The sequence below is a fragment of the Sus scrofa genome, chromosome 3 (assembly GCF_054392235.1).
Source record: "Sus scrofa isolate SSC_HxYL_T2T_F1_AM1 chromosome 3, Sscrofa_HxYL_maternal_Yorkshire_Landrace_v2.0, whole genome shotgun sequence".
Classification (NCBI taxonomy): Eukaryota; Metazoa; Chordata; class Mammalia; order Artiodactyla; family Suidae; genus Sus; species Sus scrofa.
Window position 1 is genome coordinate 20,902,583 of NC_139385.1, and position 27,025 is coordinate 20,929,607.

The following is a 27,025-nucleotide window of genomic DNA, read 5'->3' on the forward strand; positions in this document are numbered from 1 at the left end:
GTGGGAAAGAGACTCACAGACCTACAGAACAGACCTGTGGTTTGCCAAAGAGGAGGGGAAAGGGAGTGGAATGGACTGGGAGTTTGAGGTTGGTAGATGACATTACTTTCAGTATGGATAAGCAATGAGGTCCTGCTGTACAGCACAGGGAACTCTATCCAGTCCCTTGGGATAGACCATGATGGAAGATAACATAAGAAAGGGAATGGAGGAGTTCCCACTGTGGCTCTGTGGAAATGACCCGGACTAGGATCCATGAGGTCGAGGGTTCAATCCCTGGCCTCACTCCGTGGATTAAGGATCCGATGTTGCCATGAGCTGGGGTGTAGGTTGCAGATGCGGCTCAGATCCTATTGCTGTTGCAGCTGCAGCTCTGATTTGACCCCTAGCCTGGGAACTTCCACATGCCGCACCTGTGGCCTTAAAAAAAAAAAAATATATATATATATATACATATATATATATATATATGTACATATATGTCTGGGTCACTTTGCTGAACAGGCCCAACATTGTAAATTAACTAGACTTTAATACGAGATTAAAATAAAATAATAAAAAAAGTCACTGGTGGGCATAATATGCATTCAATCCATGGTGCCATCATGTCCCTTCTGACTTCAAAAATGGCCAAAGCCTCAGGAAGAGGTGTCCTCAGGGGGACAAGACATAAAGCCAGGCTTATGGAGGAGCCGGGATGCAGAAACTTGCACTTCCTACAAGACCAGGAAGTATTCATGTCACAGGGCTCGGTGACTGAGAGGCGACGTAAGTACTAAAATTAAATTCCTGTTCATGAAACCACCTTTCCAGAGGCAGCTGTCAACCCAGGAGGGGGGCTGGGGAATTTTTCATCCAGAGGAAGAATGTGACCAGGATGTCACAGAGCAAAACACAGCTTCTGCCACCAGCCCCGCCCTGCGGAGACATCCCAGAACCAAGGCGGCAGGTGAGAAACCTCCTAAGCAAGACACTACAGGTGAGATGCTCTCTTCCTCCCTCCCACTGCTTGGAAGCAGCCCAGGCTGAAGGATTTTTTTTTCTTTTTTTTTAAATATACAGCCCAGGGGAATTCTCAAACCTCAGCTGCCCCAAGAAGGGATAGCTGAGACACTGGGTCTCTGAAGCTGCTAGCTCCCAGCAGGGCTGGGAAAATCAATACCACTCTCTGAACTTCCCCAAAGTACTGGGACCTTTAAGCCAAAGTCCGGTAGGGAGACACTGTCTCCAGTCGTAGACAGCATTAGTCGCTGTGGGTTTATTTCCCAAACAGCCTGGAGATGCGACCATGGGAGCTATGCTCTAAGATGCTGACATATGGACTTCAGCCCTGGAAGCAGCTTCCAGAGAATCCCAGCTCTGGACCCAGGGACAGGTGGCCTGTGGAGGGACCACTCTCTGAGCATCACCGCGCTGTGGCTGAAAGAACACACCCTCCGTGCCAGTGCTGGAATCCAGGTAGCATCACTAAGGACCTGTGCATCTTTGAGAATCATCCTTCGCCTCTCTGCACCTCAGGGCTCACCGAAAATCAGGGACCCTCGTGCCACAGGGGTGGCTGTAAGGATTAAGCAAGATCAAAGAGGGACACGTCTGCCCTGGGGTTTTCTTTGCATCCTATAAGCAGTCAGAGGAAGTTGGCGGTTGTGGTGGAGAATACACGAGCTGCCGAGGCACGGGTGCTAGAAAGGAGAAATCACCAAATTTCACCTCCCACATAATCTGTTCCTTTTTCCACGTGACTTTTTTTCTGAACTGAGAGCATTTTGAAGAAGTCTTCAGACTCATCAAAAGAAGTTACAGGAAATCTGAAGAACAACTCTGAAAACAAACATCCAAAGATATGGACTGGGAGTTCCTATCTTTGCTCAGTGGTTAACGAACCCGACTAGGAACCATGAGGTTGCGGGTTCGATCCCTGGCCTCGCTCAGTGGGTGAAGGATCCGGCGTTGCCATGAGCGGTGGTGTAGGTCGCAGACACAGCTCGGATCCCGAGTTGCTGTGGCTGTGGTGTAGGCCGGCAGCTACAGCTCCGATTCGAGCATCACCGCGCTGTGGCTGAAAGAACACGCCCTCTGTGCCAATGCTGGAATCGAGGTAGCATCGCCAAGGACCTATGCATCTTTGGGAATCATCCCTCGCCTCTTAGCCTGGGAACCCCCATATGCCACAGGTGCAGCCCTAAAAAGACCAAAAAAAAAAAGACCAAAAAAACCCCCAAAACAAATATGTGGACCTACTATATGGATGGCCATCAAATATTTCTGCGATTCTCCCTAGCTCCTCCATCGCCTTGACCCTCCAGCGGTCAACCCCTTAAAGGGAAGAGTCCTGTAGCTTTCGTTTGGGGGAGGAAATGAGGAAAGAATAAGACTCTCATTCCACAGGGGATGGAGGGGGACCTTAAGGCAAAGGGAGAAACATCACTGTGTCCTAATGAGAAGCCCCCAGACAATATACAAGGTACCTGTTTTTATTTTTTTATTTTTATTTTTTAATTAATTAATTAACTTGCTTTTAAAGGCCGCACCCGAGGTATACGGAGGTTCTCAAGCTAGGGGTTGAATCAGAGCTACAGCTGCCGGCCTGCACCACAGCCAGAGCGATGCCACATTCAAGCTGTGTCTGAGACCTACACCACAGCTCACAGCAACTCTGGATCCTTCCCAGGGACCAAACCCACGACCCCATGGTCCCTCGTTGGATTCGTTTCTGCTGCACCACAACGGGAACTCCTTGTTTTTATTTTTTTATTTATTTTTGGCATGGTGGCATGCGGAAGTTCCCTGGCTAGGGATCGAACCCATGCCATATCAATGACAGATCCTTAACCCATGGAGCCACCAGGAAACTCCCATGGTACCTCCTTTTTTTTTTTTTAAGACCACACTCGAAGTATATGGAAGTTCCTGGGCCAGGGACTGAATCCCAGCTGCAGCTGCAACCTAGGCTGCTGGACCCTTTAATCCACTGCCTTTGGTGGGGATTGAACCTGGGCACCTGCACCTCCACGGTGACCAGAGCCCTGCAGTCAGATTTTTAGCTCACTGTGCCACAGTGGTAACTCCTCATGGCACCTATTTTTAAACTAAACATCAAGACACTAGATTTGACCGAAAAAAAATTTCCCCCCAAAATGTGGATTTATTTTCATAAAGAGTCTTACAAAAGCATAAAAGAAAACTGCACTTAATTCTAGATCATCAGCCTTACCTTAAATGCAAAGAGGAAAATGACAGAGAATCAGGGCTGTTCTAGAAATTCTGGGCTATCTAGTTGTTACATTAAGGCTGATCAAATGCCAAACCATCTCTCCCTCTCAACTTGAAGTGAATCTGGGCAGGAAGACTTAATGTGATGACAAGATTTCACTTGCTATTTGAAGAATTTTCTTGTAAGATATACGATCCCTTTAAATTTTCCCAGGCAGCTGCTAGGGGTTGCTAAGGAAGTGATGGAAATAGACAATATTCTAAATAAATCATTAGTGATTTCTGAAGGGCAGGTTCTTTAGACTTTTTTCTCAGGAGGTCACACACCTTAGGTACTGACTCTGGACAAGAGTCCTGCCTTTGTTCCTTCTCCCTCCCTCTCTTTTTCCTTTCCTTCCTTTGTATCTGTTACAGAAGGGAAGCAGGAGTTCCCATCGTGGCTCAGCGGAAATGAATCTAACTAGCATCCATGAGGACGTAGGTTCGACCCCTGGCCTTGCTCAGTAGGTTAAGGATCAGGCATTGCCATGAGCTGTGGGGTAGGTTGCAAATGCAGCTGGATCTGGTGTTGCCATGGCTGTGGCGTAGCCTGGCAGCTGTAGCGTAGCCTGGCAGCTGTAGCTCCAACTAGGCCCCTAGCCTGGAAACTTCCATATGCCATGGGTGCAGCCCCCCCTCCAAAGAAAAAGAGAGAGAGAGAAAAGTAGAATCTTCAAGCAGGAAGCCAGAGGGAAAGGTTTTGAGCCACACTGTGCCCACCTTGATGGAGTGACACAGAAGAAGACCCAAGCCCTCCATCCCACCTAAGTCAGAGGAACCCTTGGTGTATCTGTTTTATTCTGTTGTGCTTCAGCGAAAGATTATGTCTGAACAGAAGAGTCTCGAAATAGACATCTGTTGTTTTGGCACCAGCATCCACTTCCCTTCTCTGAAAACTACATCCTGGTTCTGCTTTGGCAAGATGCCCCCATCTCACCTTCTGGGTCCCCCAGGGGAAGCATCCCACCTCTGCTCCAGGGGGGCAAGTCCCTCAAAGCCCCCCACCCTCTCTGGCCACAAGGGCTGGTTGCTGGTTGTGTGTGTGGTCTCATAAGCATCAATGCAACTTCAGCAGACACCTCCAGGACGGAGATGGCACACTTTTCCACCTGCATTGGAGCCGGAAAACTTGGCTGGCACCCACTCCCCAATGCAAGGGGATGGGTTATAAGAAAGCAGCCAACCACCTCAGAGGCAGTAGAACCCCCAAATGAGAGCGCTACTGACATTATTTAAGCCTTAAAGAGGCCGTCCCCACCCTGGCCTTTTCAAATACATAAGCCATCACATTCCATTTTGGTTCAGATTTGACCTGAAATTTCTGCATTAACCAGAAAACTCGCAGCCAACAGTGCTTCCACAGCTAAGCTTCAAACCACTGGGAGAGACTTTCTTTTAATCTGCTCTAACATATGACGATTTGGGGATTTTTTTTGGGGGGTGGGGGTCTTTCTAGGGCCGCACTCGTGGCATATGGAGGTTCCCAGGCTAGGAGTCGAATCGGAGCTGTAGCCACCAGCCTACACCACAGCCACAGTAAGGCAGGATCCGAGCAGAGTCTGAGACCTACACCACAGCTCACGGCAACGCTGGATCCTTAACCCACTGAGTGAGGCCAGGGATCGAACCATGTCCTCCCAGATGCTTGCGGTGTTCGTTAACCACTGAGCCATGATGGGAACTCCTGATTTGGGGAAATTTCTTCTTCCTGGTGGAGGAGAGGTAAAGGGACCACAGAGAGACAGAATCCCAAGAAATCCAGGAGGAAGAGTTGCAGGTCAATTAAAAAATGGGACTCCATGTGGTAATTCATATACCAAGTATAAAACAAACTCATTATTTCATCCTAAACAAGAAAATCAGCGGTTCTGAGTGAGGTCATGGGATAGTTTGTTAGTTGAAATCACCACGGAATTTTCAGAGCCTAAATGGGGAGTATACCTATTTAATATCTGGCATATATGTTATAATACTCATTTCTAATATTAAACGTCTTAACATAAATTGATGCAAACATGGGGTGTTCATTTTGTTTGTACATATTCAGCCATTCACAGCAAAGAAGGAAGGAAAAATGCCACCTGGCAACACACGCTCCGTATATGAACACAAATTTTCAAAGCTGGCTAAGAAGTGGGTAACGAAAAAAAAAAAAATAGCCAACTGTATTTGAGTTAGTTTGTTTTCAACATGCTCTAAACATCTGTGTGGATGTCTGTTTATTGTTTACTGAAAGTGACTCTTTTATAAAGTCTCCCATTTGGCAGGAGCAAAACATGCAGGATTAACCCAGGCCAGAAGAAGCCTGAAGCCACTCCTATCATTTATCTCAGGGAAAGCTTTACTTTGAAATCTGCTTGTGTCACATGACCACCACCTAGTGGCAGTATACTTAAATAGCAGGAATAGCTGACTACTAATAAACTTTTTTTTTTTTTTTTTTTTCTTTTTAGGGCTGCACCTGAGGCATATGGACATTCTTATGCTAGGAGTCAAACTGGAGCTACAGTTGCCGGCCTACAGCACAGCCACAACAACATGAGAGGGATTCGAGATGCGGCTGCAACCTACACCACAGCTCACAGCAACACCAGATCCTTAACCTGCTGAGTGAGACCAGGGATCAAACCCGCATCCTCATGGATACTAGTTGGGTTCGTTTCTGCTGAGCCACAGAGGGAACTCCACATAAACATCGTTTAAATGGCTCCCGACAACATCAAAGTCATTTTGATCAGAACTAAATCTTCCTTCCAGGATGGAACTAGGAAATTAAGAAAACAGAAACCTGGGTAAGAGCAGAATAACTATGGAATTAGGCAAATATTACCAGTAACACTGTTTTTTTTAACCAACATTCCCCAGGAAGTGGAGTTCTTACCACTAGGAGTATGCAGGTTGTACAAAAAAAAAGAGGGAGAATAGGACAAAAGCTCAAATGAAGGGAAGATGAAAACCATGCAATTATCTGCGGAAAAAGGCATTATAAGTGGAGAAGGCAACAAGTGCAAAGGCCCTGAGGCAGGCCCACTGTTCATTTCTCCAAGTACAGCAGGGAGGCTAGTGTGGCTCAGGCAGAGGAGCAAAGAGAAGAAGGCAAATGAATATGGCTGAAGAGGTGGGCAAGGGCCTGATTCTGCGGTGCTTTGCAGATCATAATCAGGACTCAGAGTTCCCTCCCAGGTTGGCAAAAAGCCATGAAAAATGTGAAATAGGAGAGCAATGTAGTCTGCTTTATGTTCTAAAAGGATTGCTTGCTCCACTCACTGAGTGAGGAGCTGACTACGGAGGCCAAGAGTATTAGTGAAACAAGAACAGAAGTCTACTGCAAGTCTGGGCAAGAGATGAGAGTGGTACCAAGGCAATGGTGCCAGACTGATGGAAACATAGACAGCTATATACACAGCTACATACCTTTAGGCATGTGTATATGTACGTATAACACATTGATAGTAATGATACAATCTTAACAAATATGGAAGAAAATTACTTTTTATTTTCTCGTTAGGGCCGCACCTATGGCATATGGAGGTTCCCAGGCTAGGGGTCGAATCAGAGCTGTAGCTTCTGGCCTACGCCACAGCCACAGCAACTCGGGATCAGAGTCGTGTCTGCGACCTACACCACTGCTCACGGCAACGCTGGATCCTTAACCACTGAGTGAGGGCAGGAATCGAACCCGCAGCCTCATGGTTCCTAGTCGGATTTGTTAACCACCGCGCCACGACGGGAACTCCTAGAATCAGGTAAGTTTTATGTATTCCTCTAAAATTTCCCGGGACCTCTTAGTGAGGTGTATTCCAACTGCAGAAAGCATCATGCCTACTCAATTTATGCCATCCTTCCAACTGGATTCCCCTCTCCACAGACGAAAATGCTAAGAGGTCTAGTAGGACCATATCCATGTGCGAGTTACTTTAACAGACAGCTGACTGTCCCCCAGACTCAGTCTCCCCTCCTTCCTGGATACAGAGACACGCAGTTTCCCCAGACCCCTCTGCAGATGGACGTGGCCACGGAACGGAACTCCCGCCCGGTGAACGAGAGCGGAAGTCCTGAACGTCACTTCCGCCTCAGCTGCTTCAGAGGAAGACTTCGGCTTCCGGGACTCTGTCCTCTTTGCCTGACAGGTAAGGTACATGGGATGGTCTCAGCTCTGATCATGCAGGAGAAGAACCCTCCTAGGCAAAGATGCACTCAACCACAAAACATGTGCTCTCCGGAGGACATAAGGCATTTGGGGCTGTTCACAAGAGGGGGGGGGTGAGGAGGAGTTCCCGCCGTGGCTCAGTGGTTAACGAATCTGACTAGGAACCATGAGGGTGCGGGTTCGATCCCTGGCCTTGCTCAGTGGGTGAAGGATCCGGCGTTGCCGTGAGCTGTGGTGTAGGTTGCAGACGCGGCTCGGATCCCGCATTGCTGTGGCTCTGGCGCAGGCTGGTGGCTACAGCTCCGGGAACCTCTATATGCCGCGGAAGCGGCCCAAGAAATGGCAAAAAGACACACACACACACAAATAGAGAGAAGTGAGGAGTTACTCCTGGCATCTGGGGAGGGCGGAGGCCAGAGAGGTTGCTAAACATCCCATAAGGCACCCAACAGCCCTTCACCACAAAGACTTTCCTGACCCAAAATATCCACAGTGCTGATGTTGAAAAGCCTCCCATGTAAGCCACGTTTCTCAAACTTTGTGCAAAATAATGCCCCAAGTATCATCTCTTTTTTCCCTCCTTTGGCCACGCCCATGGTATGCTGAAGTTCCCAGGCCAAGGATGGAATCTGTGCCACAGCAGTGATAATGCCAGCTCCTTAACCCACTAGGCCACCAGGGAACTCCTCCAAGTATCTTCTTAACAGGTAAATTCAGCTTCAGAACGTTTGAGATGGGATCTGAGCTTCTGCCTTTCTAACAAGCTCCCCAAGGGATGGGAGAGCAACAAGATGGAAAGACTAGAACTTGGATCTCTGAATGGTGTCCCTGAGCACAGCTGCCCCAGCAGCTGAGTCTGGTTGCAGTGCCCAGGCAGGGCTGTTATTCAAACACAGACACCTGCACACCTCAGACCCCTGTTCTCAGCTTGTGTGCCTTCTGGGTGGCTGGTCTTCGTGCAGCACAAACTTTGACTCTTGATTTTCATTACAGAGGAGAATCATCTACCTTATTTAAGCCACTGTATTTCAGGGCCTCTTTGTTGCTACAGTTCAGTTTCCCCCACTAACCAGTCCAGTGACCTCTGCAAAGAGTGAACGGTGACATCTATGCTGCTGTTTGGCAAAAGACCTAAAGAGCCCTGGAGGTGATCTTTTCCAGAAAAAAAGAGGAAAAAAAAGCAAAGGGAGTAAAAGAAACAAGAAGGATCCTGCTGGAAATCCCTGGAATCAGTATTTTGCTGCTGTAACAAATGACCACAAACTAATTGGCTTAACACGCTGGAAGTCAGAAGTCTGAAATGGGTCAACAAAGGCATTCCTTCTGGAAATTCCAAGCAAGAACCCATTTCCTTGCCTTTTCTTTTCTTTCTTTCTGCTGCTGTTGTTATTGTTGTTTTCTTTTCTGCCACACCTGTGGCATAAGGAAGTTCCCAGGCTAGGGGTCGAATCAGAGCTATAGCTGCCAGCCTACAGCGCAGCCACAGCAACATTGGATCTGAGCCACATCTTCAGCCTACATCACAGCTCAGGGCAATGCCAGATCCTTAACCCACTGTGCGAGACCAGGGATCAAACCCCTGTCCTCATGGATACTATGTTGGGTTCGTTACTGCTGAGCCACAACAGGAACTCCTTTCCTGGCCTTTTCTGTAGCTTCTAGAAGCTGCCTGATTTCCTTGGCTCCTGACCCCTTCTACCTTCAAAGCTAGCAACAACGCTGAGTCGCTTCAATGTTGCCGTCTCTCTAATTCTCCCTCTTCTGCTTCCTTCTTCCATTTAAAAGAACTCAGGATTAAACAAGATAGATGATACATGATACACCAGGATAATCTCCCATTTTAAGGTCAGCTGTTTAGCAATCCTAATTCCACGTGCCGCCCTAATTCCTCTTTGCCATGTAATGTAGCAAATTCCCAGGTTTCCAAGATTAGGACATGGGGAGCTCCCGCTGTGGAGCAACGGGATTGGCAGCCTCTCTGCAGCACTGGGACGCAGGTTCTACCCCTGGCCCGGTGCATCGGGTTAAGGATCCAGCATTGCCACAGCTGCAGCGGAGGTCACAACTTCAGCTCAGATCTGATCCCTGGCGCAGGGGCAGCCAAAAAAATAAAAAGAGAGAGAGGGATAAAAAAGAGAGGGGAAAAAAAGATGACATGGTTCCTTCCACAGCTTAGAAAGTAGGCTCGGAGTTCCCATCATGGCTCAGTGGAAACAAATCTAAGAACCATGAGGTTGCGGGTTCGATCCCTGGCCTCACTCAGTGGGTCAAGAATCCGGCGTTGCCGTGAGCTGTAGTGTAGGGCGAAGATGCAGCACAGCTCTGGTGTTGCTGTGGCTCTGGCGTAGGCCTGAGACTACAGCCCCGATTTGACCTCTAGCCTGGGAACTTCCATGTGCCGCCCTAAAAAGACAAAAAAAAAAAAGGAAGTAGGCTCATCAGACAGCCAGAAGCTGGGAAACGCAGCAAAGGTACACAGAAAAAGAGACGATAAGTCAATTGAGAACAAAAATGAGAGCATCTCCTGGTCACTCCCCAAGCTCATCACCTGTAGGGCAATCCTAAGAAGAAATGGGCCCTATACCTTTTTCCATTTTTTTTCAGTATAAAAAAAAAAATGATGCCTCAATGGTCAGGAGTCAGGTAAAAGAATTATGCAGACAGAAGTTCTCCAGGAATTCTCGGGATCTTTATGCAGTCTGCCCTCACAATATTTGATATCCACAGTATATAATAGTTTCTGTAAATTAAACTTCTTAATCTAACTTTATGATAAGAGCGCTTGTCCTGTATTTCAGGTACTCCCTGGAGTGCAACATTCCAGAAAACCAATTACCTGGGGGAGGTGGTGGAAACGTGCAAGGATTAACAACTCCAGTGTGTAGACAAAGCAAATCCTTGCCCATCGCCGTTATCCTGTCCTTGCAAAACCACCGTGGAGTTATGAGAAACTGTTATTCCCATTTTAGAGATGAGAAAATAAAGGCTCCAAGGCTAAATACTCTCTCGGCACACCAAGCAAGGGAGACACAGAACTCAGCCTCAAATCTTCTTTTTTTGTCTTTTTAGGGCCGTACCCGAGGCATATGGAGGTTCCCAGGTTAGGGGTCTAATCGGAGCTATAGTGCAGGCCTACACCACAGCCACAGCAATGCAGGATCCGAGCCACATCTGTGACCTACACCACACTCACGGCAACGCCGGATCATTAACCCACTGAGCAAGGCCAGGGATCGAACCCGCGCCTTCATGGATGCTAGTGGGGTTCGTTAACCACTGAGCCATGAGGGGAATGCCTCAGCTTCAAATCTTTAATCTCTGATTTTCCGTTCCGTCTTCTTTTTCCAAATATCACACAGCTCCAAACAGGCAAACTGCCCTGCGATAAAGGCTCTCTTTGACTCAAATTTCCTCAGCTCTAAGGACACACCTAGAGTGGGTTACAAATCAAACACAGCCTTGATGTGATGGATTTTTTTTTCTTTTTTTTTTTTTTGCTTTCTAGGGCTGCACGTACAGCTAGGGGTCGCATCGGACTTGCAGCTGCCACCCTACGCCACAGCCACAGCCACACCGGATTCTTAACCCACTGAACAAGGCCAGGGATCGAACCTGCATCCTCACAAACACTATGTCAGGTTCTTAACCAGCTGAGCCATAGCGGGAACTCCTGTTTGATTATTACATGGCAATTATGTCCTTTTGAAACTACATGTAGAGAAACATAAGCCAAACGACTCAGAGAGCATGAACCTCTATCAGGAATAATCCAGGCTCTTCTAAAACTTTTGTCACTACAGTGACAAAAGCCAGGAACCAAAAGCTTATGTGTTGCAGTGGAAAGATGCCTGGCTTGGGACAGCCTGCTGTGTGACCCCAGGACTGTCACCTGCCCTTCTGAAGTTTCATTTTCTTTATTTGTGAAACTCAGATAAGACAGTATCTATTCGGTGGGGCTGCTGTGAAGAATAAATGGGATGGTGTGGTGTGCTACTGGGACCTTCTGGGGACACTGTCTAGCCCACACAGCTTGTTTGAGTGGGTTTCTTTTTCTCGTACCCAAAATAGTCTCACCAAAATAGTTCAGGAAAGAGCTGCGAACAATTCTTAGCCAGAGTTCCCCAGAAATGTGAGCGTGTGATTCCTTTTCAGAAGCCTGGAGCTTGGGAGATCCCATCATGGCACAGCAGAAACAGATCCGACGAGGAACCATGAGGACGTGGGTTCGATCCCTGGCCTCGCTCAGTGGGTTCAGGATCCGGCGTTGGCATGAGTTGTGGTGTAGGTCACAGACGAGGCTCAGATCCCGCGTTGCTGTGGCTGTGGCGTAGGCTGGCAACTGTAGCTCTGATTTGACCCCTAGCCTGGGAACCTCCCTATGCTATAGGTGTGGCCCCAAAAAGCAAAAAAATAGAAAGCAAGAAAGAAGGCTGAAATTTTGCAAGAAAACAGCACACAGAAGGTACCCCTTCCATCCAGTAATTCACTGATTCACAATCAGCAATGAACAAGCCACCATTATTGAGTGCCTTCTGTATGCCAAGTACTGTTTTGGTTCTGAGCACCAGCAGAAACAGGGTAGACAAGACCCTGCTCCCACCAAGCTGATCTGCTGGTGAGGACAGATAAGTAATCAGGACGATTCAGAAGAGCGAGAGACAGTAATACACGCTCTGAAAAAAGAAAACATAGGAAGTTCCCACTGTGGCTCAGTGGCAAGGAACCCAATTAGTATCCATGAGAATGTAGGTTCAGTCCCTGGCCTCACTTAGTGGGTTAAGGATCTGGCGATGCCGTGAGCTGTGGTGTAGATCGCAGATGCGGCTCAGATCCCGTGTGGCTGTGGCTGTGGTGTAGGGCTGGCAGCTGTAGCTCTGATTCGAACCCTCGCCTGGGAACTTCCATATGTTGCAGGTATGGCTCTAAAATGCAAAATGAAATAAAATAAAATAAAATGCCCTCTAGCAGGAATGAGCTTGATCTCAGAACAGAAAGGGAGACACATCCACAGTCTGTTTGGGGGGTGAGGGGACAAGACCCCACAACTAGCCCTCTGTGGGGACAGGTGACACCCAAAGCTTCAAGCAGGGACATGCAGCATTTATTCCACACTCCCAGGATGCTGGAAAACATCCCTTCGGGTGGAAAAGAGCTTTGGGACACAGGAAAGGAACTGCTGTATGGCTGGGGCCCCACGCCTGGGTCTGAAGCCCACCTCCACATTTGGGGCAAGTTCCCTGACCCCTCTGGGCCTCAGTTCCCAGACGTGTACAATGGGAGGCGGTCACAGCACCTGTCTCACCAGGTGAATCCACTGCTCAGAGCAAAGCCTGGCACCTACAGATACAGTATGTGTTCCCACCCCAGTCCTTCCCACAGCAGCCCTGGGATTCTTGCAGGCACAAATCTTGCATCTTTCTCTCCCCGATGCACTAAAAATAACCACCCCTGGTCCCTGATATATTTTTGCTCTGGAACAACAGGAGGGCACCTACATTTGCAAACTGACACTAATTCAGCTGTTCATCCACACCTTGGCACGCTCCTGCCGCCCCTCAATTTGGAACACAAAGCAGTCAGTCCATAAGGAATTCTACCACTGTTTATGAATCCGAGCTGAAATGGTTGTCTTACCATCCTCAGCCAAGGAAAACCATAAAAAGGAAGAGAATCCTATCTTTGAAGTGCAACATTTTGGCCATGTTCATATAAATGATATTTTCAGAGCACCCTCAAATACACCTGACCTCAATTTAGCAGCCACGATCTCCAGTAAAAAAGGGGGGTTCCTGCGGTGGCGCAGAACATTAATTCGATGAGTATCTTCGAGGATGAGGGTTCGATCCCTGGCCTCGCTCAGTGGGTCGGGGATCCAGTGTTGCCAGGAGCTGTGGTGTAGGTCACAGATGCGACTCGGATCCTGCGTGGCTGTGGCTGTGGCTGTGGCCGGCAGCTACAGCTCTGATTAGACTCCTAGCCTGGGACCCTCCATATGCCAAGGGTTCGGCCCTAAAAAGAAAAAGAAGGGTGCAGATGGGGCGGGGGGAGAGGGGAGGGGAAGGGGGAAAGGGGTAGGGAAGGAAAAGAAAGAAACTCTCCTAGAGCAAGAGCTCTCATTCCATGTACTGTTTTCTTCTTTGACGCCCCTCAGGAAAGTATTAAAATTTTGTTCTTACAAGTGCCTTGCAATTTTTGCTAAATTTATTCCTAGTTACTTTGTCTCTTTGGTGGGTTCTATAAATAGGATATTTTCTCTCATTACATTTTCAAAATGCTTGCTTTATGCACATAGGAGAACTATAGATTTTGCATAGTAATTTCCTTACCAGTCACCTTTAATGAATCCCATTATTGTTTGTAATAGATTCATGGGGGGATTGCTTATCTTAGGTTTGCCAACAAGAGATGAAATTATTGGCAAAGGGTGATAATTCTACCTCCTCCTTTCTTATTCTTTTTTTTTTCTTTCTTTTTGCATCTTCTTCCATTTTTTATTAATTCCCGAGCAATCGTAGTGATACCAGTGGGTGTTCTGGTCTTGCTCTGGATTTAATGGGAATGTTTCTAGTGTGACATCATTAAAGATGATGCTGGCTTTGGATATTCCCCAAATCAGGAATAAATATTTAATTTTATCAGACTTTTTAGCATCCATAAAGAAAATCATGGACTTTTTCTCTAAAGGAAGCGTATCGAGAATATTGAGAGTAAATCACACTACGTGTTAGACTTCCCGAGATCTAACCATCCTTCCATTCCTAGAATAAAACGCACTTTGTCAGGACTTCATCTTGTGATGGAATCATTTACTTGTCCATTTCTCCACTCCATGAGTTCTTTCAGATCACTGGCCATGATTCATGTCTGACACATAGTTGATAATCAATACATGTTTAATGGATAAATAAATACATGAAGAATTAAAATAATGAATGCCCTGAACCTCCCCAAACTAACCCTTTGGACCTCTTCCTGGCTTAAAATAGGCAGAGCGGTCATATGCCTCTCCCAGAGTGGATCATTATATGTCTAATGAGCATGGGGTTTAACTGGTCCCTACTTCTTATTTCAACAGAAGCCTTATACACCTCATTCTTTTTTTTTTTTTTTTTTTTTGTCTTTTTGCTATTTCTTTGGGCCACTCCCGCAGCATATGGAGGTTCCCAGGCTAGGGGTCTAATCGGAGCTGTAGCCGCCAGCCTACGGCAGAGCCACAGCAACGCGGGATCCGAGCCGCATCTTCAACCTACACCACAGCTCACAGCAACGCCGGATCCTTAACCCACTGAGCAAGGGCAGGGACCGAACCCGCAACCTCATGGTTCCTAGTCGGATTCGTTAACCACTGCACCACGACGGGAACTCCTACACCTCATTCTTGATGGGGAAACCATCCCCTACACTTGCAATGGGAATAACGCTGCTTTTCTTCTCCGACCACCACCCCAAGCCACAAGGCTGGCTACATCCACCAGGCCTTATTAGAGCATTATCCAGTGACTGCTTCAGGAACACGTCCATGACCCAACCTGGGCCGGTAGCATCCCTAGGAACTTCTTACAGAAGAAAAACATTTTCCCAAAGAAATGATAAACAGAAAATATGCTTGTCTAGGGCGTTCCCGTCGTGGATCAGTGGAAACGAATCTGACTAGGATCCATGAGGACACAGATTCGATCCCTGACCTCCTCAGTGGGTTAAGGATCCAGCGTCGCCATGAGCCGTGGTGTCGGTCGCAGACCTGCCTCGGATCCCACGTGGCTGTGGCTGTGGTGTTGGCAGGCAGCTGCAGCTCCAATTCAACCCCTAGCCTGGGAACCTCCAGAGGCCACGGGTGTGGCCCTAAAAAGACCAAAAAAAAAAAAAAAAAAAAAATGCTCATCTAGGGTTGTTGCTTACCACCTCGTCTAAAATGTAGTCTGACAACCTATCTGAGAATGAAGCAAGGTAGAGCTAAATACGCCAAAGAATTGAAAGAGACAGCTGGATTCAGCTTTTCCTGAAGCCATTCATCAATTACCCCCTACACTTCCTAAACACATAAGCCAATAACTACCTTTCTTTGTTTATAACGGTTGAAAATTCAATTTCCATCATTCACAACCAAAGCATATGGCCCAATTCATGTGTTAGTTTGTTTTCCTGTATATATAGCCTTCATACATTCTTAAATAAAGGTTGAAAAAAAGCTTTATATATATATATTTTAGGGTCACATCCACGGCATACGGAGGTTCCCAAGCTAGGGGCTGAATCGGAGCTACAGCTGCCAGCCGACACCACAGCCACAGCAACGCAGGATCCGAGACTCGTCTGCAACCTACACCACAGCTCACAGCAACACAGGATCCTTAACCCACTGAGTGACGCCGGGGATCAAACCCGAAACCTCATGGTTCCTAGTCAGATTTGTTTCCGCTGTGCCACAATGGGCATGCTGGAAAAAAAGCTTTTTAAACAAAGACAATCCTAACCAGTGAGTGTTAAAAAAAAAAAAAAAAAAAAAAAAAAATTCCACCTCCTTCGTTTAATTAATGGCAAGATAGGCTGAAAGGCTCCCTTAGCGAATTATAATTTCAGATTGAAATTCCCAAGACAGTTATAGAAGAGCTTGTTAAACCACAGAAACCAGTGGAATCAGGAGATTAACAGGGCGGCGGTGGTTCGATCAGTTTCAGAGATACCAGCCATTATACTAAACCAAAACCTTTAAAACTTTCTAATGTGCAATCCCAGCAATTCCTCAATCACCGGCAGTCTCAAGGCCTCTCCCCTGACTCAGTTTAAAAGTAAAAACATGTGGGAGTTCCCGTTGTGGTGCAGCGGAAATGAATCTGACTAGGAACCATGAGGTTGCAGGTTCGATCCCTGGCCTTGCTCAGAGGATTAAGGATCTGGCGTTGCCGTGAGCTGTGGTGTAGATTGCAGACGCGGCTCGGATCCCACGTTGCTGTGGCTGTGGTGTAGGCCGGCAGCAACAGCTCCAATTCGACCCCTAGCCTGGGCATCTCCATAGGCCTCGGGTGCGGCCCTAAAAACACAAAAGACAAAAAAAGTAAAAACAGGTGGCAAAAAGATAAATCAATCATGTCATGATAGCTGGAGAACTCCCCAGTAAAAGCTGCCAAATCTCAAGACAGGGAGTTTTGTGGGGGCTTTCTGAACCATCCTGCACCCTCAAATGCTTTCAGCTCTGCAGAAGAATGGATATCCTGAATGCCTCTGCATATATGGGGCAAGGAGCATCAGTTCCTACTAAGGGCTCAAGCAAATGTCAGGGGGCCAGCCCAGAGAGCCTAGCCATTTCCCTAGCTAGCCCATGCCCTTTTAGGGAGAACTCTGGCTGCCCTTAGCTCCTGAAAGCAGACTCTTCTCCTTCAGCTCAAGTTACAACAGACCAAATCCTGGAATCTGGTTTTGATTATCCTCTAGAGAGCTCCTTGAGAGCTGCTTCAGGGTCTGAAATCCCTCACTCAGACATCCTCTTGAAAGAAAAGACGATATTCAAATGAAAAAAAAAAAAATGCATGACAGCATTCGCTTTAAGGCCTTCTGTACTGACAGGCAGGAGAAAAGGCAGGGATAGAAGGAAAAAGGAAGAAGAAGAGCCAGAAGGATGAGGAAGAGAGACAGAGAGAGGAGGGGAGGGGACAGGGAAATGCATTATGTCACAAAGTGTGTGGCGGCACTTGAATGTCTTTTCATTGCATCTTTACATCATCTCTTGGAAGGAAATACCATGGAGCCCACTCTGCAGATGAGGAAACTGAGGCTGGGGGATATTGAGGATTCTGTCCAAAGTCACACGGTGGAGGATGCTGTGGAGTCTGGCTCAGAGAGACCACCTCATGCTCCAAACCACGTTATTTCTCTTCCACTAGCTTCCTCCGTCGGAAGAGTTTCAGAAAGAAGTGTGTTCTAGCATGAAAATATTTTAGCATTTGAATGGGCCCTATGGAGCCTCATCATCTAAGTAAGAGAGAAGAAAAGAAGGAAAGAAGGAGGGGAAGAAAGAGGAAGGAAGGAAGGGAGAAGATATGAAGGAATCTGACATCTAGTCGAACTAGTATGGTGCAAAGAAAAACCTAGAACCCAATTTTTCTAGCTCTCAGGTCTTCCTCCGACCGCGAGACCAGAATCTGTGATGTACGTACAACTGATCTGTATGGATCAAACACGAGCCCTTCGGATCAAGGACTGAACAAGTGACAATGTTACCACCTTCCAGAAAATACCCATTGGGAACAAACGGGAAATTTATGTGTGAATTGTTTTCTGCTGCTTCAATGTCCCTGCTTCTATCCAGCTTTCTTTGTTGTTGTTGCCTTCTGAGAGAGGTGCTTCCCCCTATCTTGTTGCAAAATTCATAAAGGGGAAAAAAAAAAAATCCAAACCAAAACAGCACACATAAGCCACAATGCTGGCAACTGCCAAGGTTATGGGTATGCCAGTTACTTTCTTTTCTTTTTTGCTTTTTAGGGCTGCACTCGAGGCATATGGAGGTTCCCAGGCTAAGGGTGGAATCAGAGCTACAGCTGCCAGCCTAAGCCACAGCCACAGAAACATCAGATCCAAGCCACATCTGTGACTTACAGCACAGCTCACAGCAACGCCAACGCCGGATCCTTAACCCGCTGAAAGCCGGGGATCAAACCCGCAACCTCATGGTTCCTGGTCGGATTCATTTCTGCTGCGCCACGACGGGAACTCCAGCCAGTTACTTTCTGAAATGACTTTAAACCAAAGGTTGCTAACTGGTAGCCAGCTGCCTATGTCCAGTCCACAGATGTGTTTCCGCAGGGCTGGCCCACAGCACGCTTTTTTTCCTTTTTTTTTTTTTTTTTTTTGTCTTTTTGCCATTTCTTGGGCCGCTCCCATGGCATAGGGAGGTTCCCAGGCTAGGGGTCCAATCGGAGCTGTAGCCGCCCAGCCTACGCCAGAGCCACAGCCACGCGGGATCCGAGCTGCACCTTCAACCTACACCACAGCTCACGGCAACGCCGGAATGTCGACCCACTGAGCAAGGCCAGGGATCGAACCCGCAACCTCATGGTTCCTAGTAGGATTCGTTAACCACTGTGCCATGACGGGAATGCCACACAGCATGCTTTTAAGACATTAAAATCTGCTGCCAGCGTCCAAAACCAGGCCACTTCACACCAAAACCTGGATTTCCAGTTTCTCTGACCAAGTGGAAGACCTGGTCGCTCTGATGCCACATGGGCACATGGAAAAGACAGCTGCGAGAGACAGACGTGGCTGCCCCGCTGCCCCTTCGGACAGAACATATGTGCCCTAGTTTCTCCCCACCTAGTCTATTTCACTCATGTATATTATCTACGTGAGCCCCGAAGGCATCTGAGTTGGTGACCCTGGGTTTAAAAGGTTAAGCAGATGGAGATTGCAAAGTCAATCATTATCAGACTTTTCCCAAAAACATCCCCAATAAGAGCCTCCAGTCAATATTATAACAGCTGTGAGAGAAGGTAGAGCATATGAGACCAAAACCCAGTAGTTCATTTGGATTTCTGCTCCAGGACCCTCATTTTTGGTTTAGAAAATACATTCAGCTTTTGGAATAACGAAAGGACGCTTTGTAAAGTCCTGAGGCTTGTTTCGGCCTCAGGGCCTTTGCACTTACTGTCCCCTCTGCTTGGAAACCTCTTCAACCAGATCATCCCATGGGAGGGTCTGATTCTTTCACGTCATGTACATACATCACCTCCACAGAGAGGGTTTCCCTAATTATTTGATTTTAAGTAACACAGTGCATGCACACGTGCGCTGCATGTGCACACGTGCGCTGCATGTGCACACGTGCGCGCACACACATGCACACATACAGACACACACACACACACCAATTATTTTCCAGGCCCCTGCTACTCAAAGGGAGGTCCAGGAATCAGCTGCCTCAGCATCACCTTGGAAATCAGAAATGCAGACTCTCAGGCCCCTCCCCCCAACCTGCTGAATCAGAATCTGCAAGTTAACAACACCCCCAAGTGACTCATGTGCTTGGAAAATTTCAAAAGCACGGCTGTGCAGGAGCGCTGCCCAGTGGCAATAAAGATTACAGGAGTCACAAGTGGAACCTGAAGTTTGCAAGTCGCCACACTAAAAGAACGCTTGTTTGTCTGCTGTCTCCCCAACCCCCACACCTGCCCCCAGGAAAATGTCAGTTCCAGGAGAACAATTGCTTCATCTGGCATCTTGTCCACTTTATCCTCTATCCCCAGTCCCTAAAACAGTACTGGACACAGGGAAAATATCATTAAAAATGTTTGCTAAATGAGAGAAAGAGGTAAGAGAAGGCCCCTACTAGCACTCTACGTGGGGCAGCGTAGTACCCAGGAAGAAACAGCACTTTGGACAGAAGTGGCTTCAAATCTCAGCTCAGCCACTGATCAGTTGAGCAACCGAGGCATAGGGAGGTTCCCAGGCTAGGGGTCCGATAGGTTCTGTAGCCGCCAGCCTACACCAAGCCACAGCAACACGGGATCCGAACCACGTCTGCGACCTACACCACAGCTTAAGGGCAACACCGCATCCTTCACCCACTGAGCCAGGCCAGGGATCGAACCTGCATCCTCATGGATACCAGTCGGGTTTGCTAACCACTGAGCCACGACGGGAACTCCTGAGTCTTTTTTCCCCCTCCTGGGGCCTAGGGTAAAGCAGAAAGTCTGCTCTTTTGCTCACAGCCTCATCATGCCACGCAGAGATGCAATAATATGTCCATAAATCTCAAACCACCATGACAACAGGTGTTCAACACCTGCCAATGCCTTACATCGCCCTCCTTTCTTTATCTCTCTCTTTTTTTTTTTAATCTGCCACAACACATAGAAGTTCCCAGGCCAAGGATCGAACCCCAGCCGCTGCAGCGACAACACCAGATCCTTAACCTGCTGCACCGCAAGGGCAATACACGCCACTCTCCTTGCTTCTCTCTCCAGACCCCACATCCCAAGGACAGGTGGCATGCATGAGAACACTGAACCCACTTCCCCAGCTGTATCCCTCCAGCCAACAGGGCGTGTGGCATAACTGCTGGCAGTGAAGACAACTGCAAACCATGGACGGTCGCTTCCCAGAGTCCTACAGCCGAATGGCTTCCAAAGCAAAGTGGTCATGGTTGCTGCACAGTCAGTGATCCACAGGGGAGACCCCAGCTCAAGTGTCACCTCCATCACTTCGACAGTTCTGCCAGGACAGCCGCTTGGCAGGCCACAAGGTCCCACCCCATTAGAAGAGTTTAAGGTCTCAGCCCAGACAGTGTGTATCAGCTCACGCTGAAAGGTGGATTGTGCCCTTTTATTTCTGTTTGGGGGGGAGGGGTGTGGGAGTGGAGGATTTAATCTACCCCCCACTTATTAATCACTGCTCCGTGTCAATCCCCCCAGGGAGGCTTGCCCTGGCGTAGCTTTAATACACACCCTAATCCATCAATCCATCTTGTCCTGCAAATCTGATGCATATGTTCTAATCTCCAATGTGTTTTGCAATCACATTCCATCGACGGCATAGGTGAAAAGCACAGCCCAGATTTAGATACAACCAGAGCGACACCAAGGAGATAAAACTGGGGCTGCTGAGTTGAGTATCAGGAGACCCATGCCAGCTCTGCTGAGGGCAGCCCGAATTTCCTCTTCCTCTCCCTCTTACCCAAAACACGGTACCCGGGAACACTTGCAGAATCAGGAGGTTCCTGGGAGGCACGTTGAAAAGCAAAAGAAAAGCAAAACAAATAAATGGGGGCGGGAGGGGGGGGAAGAGGAGGATCCAAACCTTTAATGAACCTGTGACTCTCTATTCAAGCAAACAGCAGAGTAAGAGTCCAGACAGAATATCCTGGGTATGGGGAGAAAGTGTAACCATTTAAGTACAGAGGCCACCATTTAAAAGACGGGGACCGGGGAACCAGGAGGGTTTCCGTTACAGGCCTGAATCCATGTCACTGCTTCCTTTGTACAATATAGTGACAATGCTGTCCCCTTTGCCCAGATGGGAGAGACAGATGAACTCAAAGGGCAGGAGCAACTGGGAATCCCAAAAATGCCTTCACAGCACTGCCTCTTGAGGCTGGAGAGCTAGCCTAGGGGCTGAAGGGTTTCTGGGAGTCTTCCAGGTTTGGGTGGAAAATGACTCCTCTGTGTCACATAGATTCTTCTCTAGGCACTCCAATCAGCACCACTAAGTGTAATAAGCACTTATCAGGAGTTCAATGTTGGGTGGGGGGGGGGCATGGAATGGCTACAGAGATATCACGTGGTCCTCTTAAGTGAGGACAAGGGAACCCAGGTCTATCGACAGCTCTTAGTCCTATTGGACACCCAGCCGGGGTACCACAAGTGATGGTTGAGGATACCACGGTGCTAGAATAGCATCTTCACAGCCACGTCGGGACAGCGAGGCAGTTTACATACCTCCTTTCCCCAGCCGCAGTATAAAAGAGCTAAGAAAACCTGCATCTTCTAGCCTTTCATTCAGAGAATACTCCAGACCCTGCGATGGGACTTCCTGATGCGTCTTCCCACCACACACCCTCTAAGTCATCTGGATGAAACACCCTCTTCTCCATTTTCCAGCTGCTGCCAAGCAACCCAAACACATGTTGCAGAGATGTGATCTTTATGCCTCCCTCTTCCCCAAAGGGCATTTGACACCTCTCAGCAGATCCACAGCTTTAAAATTAGAATCAGGGAAAAAAAAACACAGCACCCTCTTAGGAGCACAGCTACCCCAAAGCAGAAGCCAGAACATTCCTATAACCCACAAGGAAACGACTGAAACCTTCCCAGACATCATACCCCCCCCCGACTTTTTTTTATTTTGCTGTTGTTCCATTAATCATTCTAACACCTTTTTAATTGTAATTGCAAACTGGAAGCCATGGCTTGTGATATTATAAATACTGATTTTCCAGTTAAATTAAGCATTTGCTGTCTTATGTTTTGATAGGAAGGGGCTGTTTGAAGCCTCCTAAAATATTGCAATTAGTTCTCTCTGTTGAAACAGACAAGACATGAACAGACACATTTGCTGTTTCACTTGAATGTGCTGGAATGTTTATGCCTAAGTGCACTTCTCTCAAGCTTTGAAAGCATGAGGCATATTTTTAAAGGGGGGAGAAATCCATCACCATACAGACATTTTTAATATGTTTCCGAAGTTATTTCTAAAACTTTCCCAGGTTGTAATTTAAACTTAGAAAGCCCGTCTCTTCATCAGGAAGGCGACTTGTCAGGAAACCATTCTTATTTTACCTATTGGCTCTGTTAAAATGATAACATCACTTTAGCTGACAAAGCCTGTGTTTCTGGTTGACAATTGCAATTAATTACTGAGATGCAACAGAGATGGGGCCAGCCATCCAAATCTGTTTTCCAGAGAGATAAAAAAAAAAAAAAAACCAAGAAGAAAGAAGGAAGTGGGGAGAGGAAGCAAAGGAGGTCTGCCTTTGGGGCATATCCACCGGTGCTGTTTTAAGAGGTACAGCTGGTGAGAAAGCTGGATTATTCATTTATTTCACCTGCACTTAACTTAGTACTCTCTGCTCCCTTTCCCTCACCGCTGGCAGACGGTGGAAAAGGAGGGAGATGAACAAACATCTCACTAGACATAAGCTCCAATCTGTTGCAGAGGGAAGCGCGGGTTAGAAAGGGCGCGGGCACGGGGCATTAAAACTCTTAGGGCATGAACTGGCATGTACACACTGACGCTCCCGATGCAAAATTACCCCAGCGTTCGTGCAACCCAAGAAGGACAGAAAGTTCTGGAGCTAGGAAACATCCTCAGTCTTTACTAGAAAGCCAAAACTCACCAACATCATCTTTTTAACTGCCCCCTGTTCCTTTTGCTCTAAACTGAAAATCCTGAAGTTGGAGTCCAGCCACGCAAATGCGTTTGAGGGCGATTCTGAGAGATTCCAGGGGATCCCAAAGCCCTTCGGTCTATCTCAGCGTCCCCAACACAGAAGCGCACAGCCCCGCCAGAGCCAGGGTTTGCAAACACCCCGCGGGCAACAGGGCTGGGAATTTCCAGGCTTGGAACCAGGCTGATTTGGAAAGCAGCTCCCAGGGCGATGAGCCTGAGGCCGCCAGAGCAAGGGGACACCTCTCCTTGCCCAGAAATAAAGTGATCCCTGGCTAGCCTCCAGCCCTCTCCGCCGCTCCCCCAGAGCAGCCCCGCCAGGGTTCGCGAGCCCTCGCGGGGCTAAGGGCTCTCGGGACGCTGCCCGGATCCCCAAGGCGCGGTGGCTTCTCGTCCGGGTCTCCCCTACGCGCTCGTCCCACCCGCCGAGCCCGGGGTCCTACCTGTACCACTCCAGCCCCTTCTCGTAGTTCCTGTCGAAGAAGTGCGGCTCTACGCCCACCGCCCGGACGTCCGGGTGCACTCGGATCGCCTCCAGCAGCGCGCGGGTCCCTCCTTTCTTGACCCCGATGATAAGCGCCTGCGGCAGCTTCTTCTCCCCATAGTCCGGGGTGCTGACGGCGCCGCCCCTCTCGCTGCTCCCGTTGGCCGCCCTCCGGCCTGCGAGCTCCTCGTCGGTGGTGCTGGACTCCTGCGCTTCCCTCTCCAGCAGCGCGCTCTGCGCCGTGACCATCTCGCCGGGGGCCAGCGGGGTCCGGAGCCAGGCGTCCCGGGCGCCTCCGCCGCCGCTCGCCAGTCCCCAGCCGTCGGCCCCAGGGGCGGCGGGCTGCTCAGGGGGCTCGGGCGGCTCCCCGCGGCTCGCGTTGTCCGGCGGCTGCGGCGCGGGCGGCTGCGAGGGGGCGCCGAGGCGCACGGGGGGAGGCGGCAGAGAGGGTGGCGGCGGGCTCGGCGGGGGCTCCGCGGCGGCGCCCGGCGGTTCCTGCAGCGCCAGGGGGAATTGCAGGGAGCCCGAGCCGCCCAGGAGGCTGTAGCACAGGTAGGTGACGGACAGGGACAAGGTGCACATGAAAAGCAGCTTGCGCGCCGGCGGGCCCTTAGCCGAGGCGCCGGGCGGCGGCGGCGCGGCGAGAGGTGGAGGCGGAGGCGGAGGCGGAGGAGGTGCGGGCCACGGGGCCATCGCGGCTCCCGGCTCGCGGCGGCGGCGGCGGCGGCCCCCGGCGCTGCCCGGACATGGTTTCAGCCGCCGCCCCCGCCGCCGCCGCCGCCGCCGCCGCCGCCGCTGCCCAGCCGCCCCGGCTGCATGAAGCGACGCCGCTGCGCCCCCAGCCCTGGCCGCTGTCCCGCTGCGCCGGGGGGGAGCCCGGCCGCATGGCCCCCCGCCCCGCTCTTCCCGCGGCGTCCGGGGGACCCCCCACCACCCCCCTCAGCCTCTGGCTAGGGGACCGAGGGGGGCGCGCGGACCCGCCGGCTGCACCTGCTCCGTCTGCAGCGCCCCCGCTTCCCCGGCTCTGCCGCGGCTCCCGCTCCAGCCTCTGCCGCCGCCGCCGCGCGCTGTTGCAGCCCCGAGTTCCTTCCCCGCTGCTAACTTTCTGCCGGGAGAGAGGAGACGCGCGGAGGGGAGGCGGAGGGGGCCGGGCGCGCGCCCCGCGCCGCCGAGGGAAAGGGGAGTGCGCCTCGCGCGCGCCTGCGGAGGGGGGCGCGGGAGCGGAGGCGTGCGCTAGGGCTGGGGCACCCCGGGAAACGGAGATGGTGCCCCCGGCGCCCCGCCCCGCTCGGCAAGCACTAGCCGAAGGTGTTCCCCGCCCAACCCCGCGTGCTTCCCTTCCCCTGGGAGCCTGGGACGCCGGGCTCTCCATCCTTCTCCCAGTACTTTTAGGGACGTAGAGCCGGACGCCTGCCGAGGGTGCTGCGCACCAGAGAGCTAGGGGCCAAAGGGTAGAGAGCTCTTGCTTCCCCTTTTCCCCTGGGACCCCAGGCAAACTCGGCCCATCGCTGACCCGCCCTTCCGTCACCCCGGATCTCTTCCTGCCTTTAGCCCTGGAGTGGTTTCTTGTCCATCACAGTTCTCATCCCAACTTCCATCGTTCCAGCTTCCCCATCTTGTCTTGAAGCTCCTGACGGGTGGCGCTTTGACACAAACGCCCAGGTTTCCCTACCCCCAGAGCTCTTGCCCCTGTCCTGCCACCTGGTGACTTTCTACTTCAAAAGATGAGGCTGTCCTTTGCCTCTCTACACCCTTCACCACAGGTACACCTGCGGCCCTTGGGGACGTTGCCAATAAAGGAGTTAGATTTCCCTGGACTGAAATAGACTGAAACCATCCTCGCTTTAAACACGTAATATTTAGAGACAAGTGGGGTTGCATTTAGGGGAGAAATGTATTTTTTTATTTTTGTTTTTATGGTTTTTTTTCTTTTTCTTTTTCTTTTTTTCTGAGTATTTCCATCCCTCACCTCCCTCTTCTAGGTAGGGGCTGGGGGGTCAGGGAATGGTAAACATCAGAAAGCTTTGGAAGATTCAGAACTAGACTCTGCTTCCGGGGTGGGGGGCGGATAATGCGAGTCCCCCACCAAGAGATGCAGAGGGATCCACGGAGCCACTCCGGAGAACTCTGCTTCCTGGTGACAGGGCCTGGCTCTACACACATCCAGGGGCCAGTATCTCTGAGGGACTGGCTCAGAGACTCCCATGTTACCCTGCCAGCCATAGCTGGGTGCCTGGGGGGGGGGGGGGTCTGTCTGTTTTCACCTGGCGGCTGATGTGGGTTGCATCTCTGGTTTCGTTTGATCACATCATAGGAACAACCGTTGAAAGAAAATGTATGTCATGTCTAAACATTAACTAGATACCCAGTGCCAAAGGTGGGGGGGGGATGTTAATCAAATAAGAGGAGGAACGCGGACTTTTCCCTGAGTGAACAAAAGCTCACTGCTGCTCTCAGCTGGACACGAGTTTCCTTCACTGCAGCTTTAGTTCAGATAAAGATTATTCCTTTATAATATATTTTTTATAATACACTGGAGACCTCTGAAATGCAGAGTCTGGTGTCCTGTAAATCATTCCGTGGTACCAGGGATGGTTTTTCAAACACCACACGATGGCATTTCTATAATATTCATGGGAAGAGGCCAACTAGAGCTGGAAGAAAGCACAAGCTTGGCCCGTTCCTCTTCCCATTCCAAGTCCGGCTCTGGGTGGTCAGCCAGGAGGCTCAGGGGGCAGCCGGTACTGCCACTGCCATGCCCTGTTTCCCTTTCAAGGCTCAGGCACCAGGATGCTCAGCTTGGGCAATCCCAACAAACCTGCTTGCTATCTACGTTTGCTCAAGATGCACTGCCACATTCGGAAAGGTCTTGATAAAAGGACGTGAAAATTCAACCCAAAGGTGGCAAAACTGGTGACCAGCAAAGCTCAATGTGGCCAGAACGGTGATACGAAGAAAAGTCCACTAGCTATAAACATGAAGGGCTTTCCACCCCCCCCCCAAAAAAAAAACCTAGATATGAGGTTTCTATGGAAATAGCAGATCCAACAGCTTTGAACCCCTCAGCCAGACCTGAGGAGCCCCCATTGGGCGGAGCGCATGTGCCCTGTTGTTCGTGAGGCACCCAGATGGTCCCCCTACATTCCTGCTACTTGTCTGGATGTTGTTTGAGGGAGTTTCTTGGAATACCTTCTCCAGCTTGTTGTCCCTAAGTAATCACACTTGAATCAATGAATGAAAGAATGAAGCCCCGCTGGCAAAGT

General features: G+C 49.6%; 1 protein-coding gene across 2 annotated transcripts in view; it reads right to left on the reverse strand.

Annotated features, from left to right (window-relative positions):
- The window catches only part of HS3ST4 (heparan sulfate-glucosamine 3-sulfotransferase 4), a 507,434-nt gene extending 482,871 nt beyond the window's left edge, over positions 1 to 24,563 (reverse strand). Inside the window, exons 1-2 of one of the 2 annotated variants that reach the window (XR_014839619.1) lie at positions 20,159 to 24,563; positions 10,875 to 11,014 (exon numbers count right to left, since the gene is read on the reverse strand). Coding sequence is in view for 1 of the 2 variants with exons in the window: in XM_003124532.6 (XP_003124580.3) it covers positions 23,722 to 24,455 (734 nt within the window). In the remaining variant the exon portion in view is untranslated. Of the gene's footprint in view, positions 1 to 10,874; positions 11,015 to 20,158 lie in introns of those variants that run through there. The other variant, XM_003124532.6, reaches the window with a different exon arrangement.
- Positions 24,564 to 27,025: the final 2,462 nt, after the last annotated feature.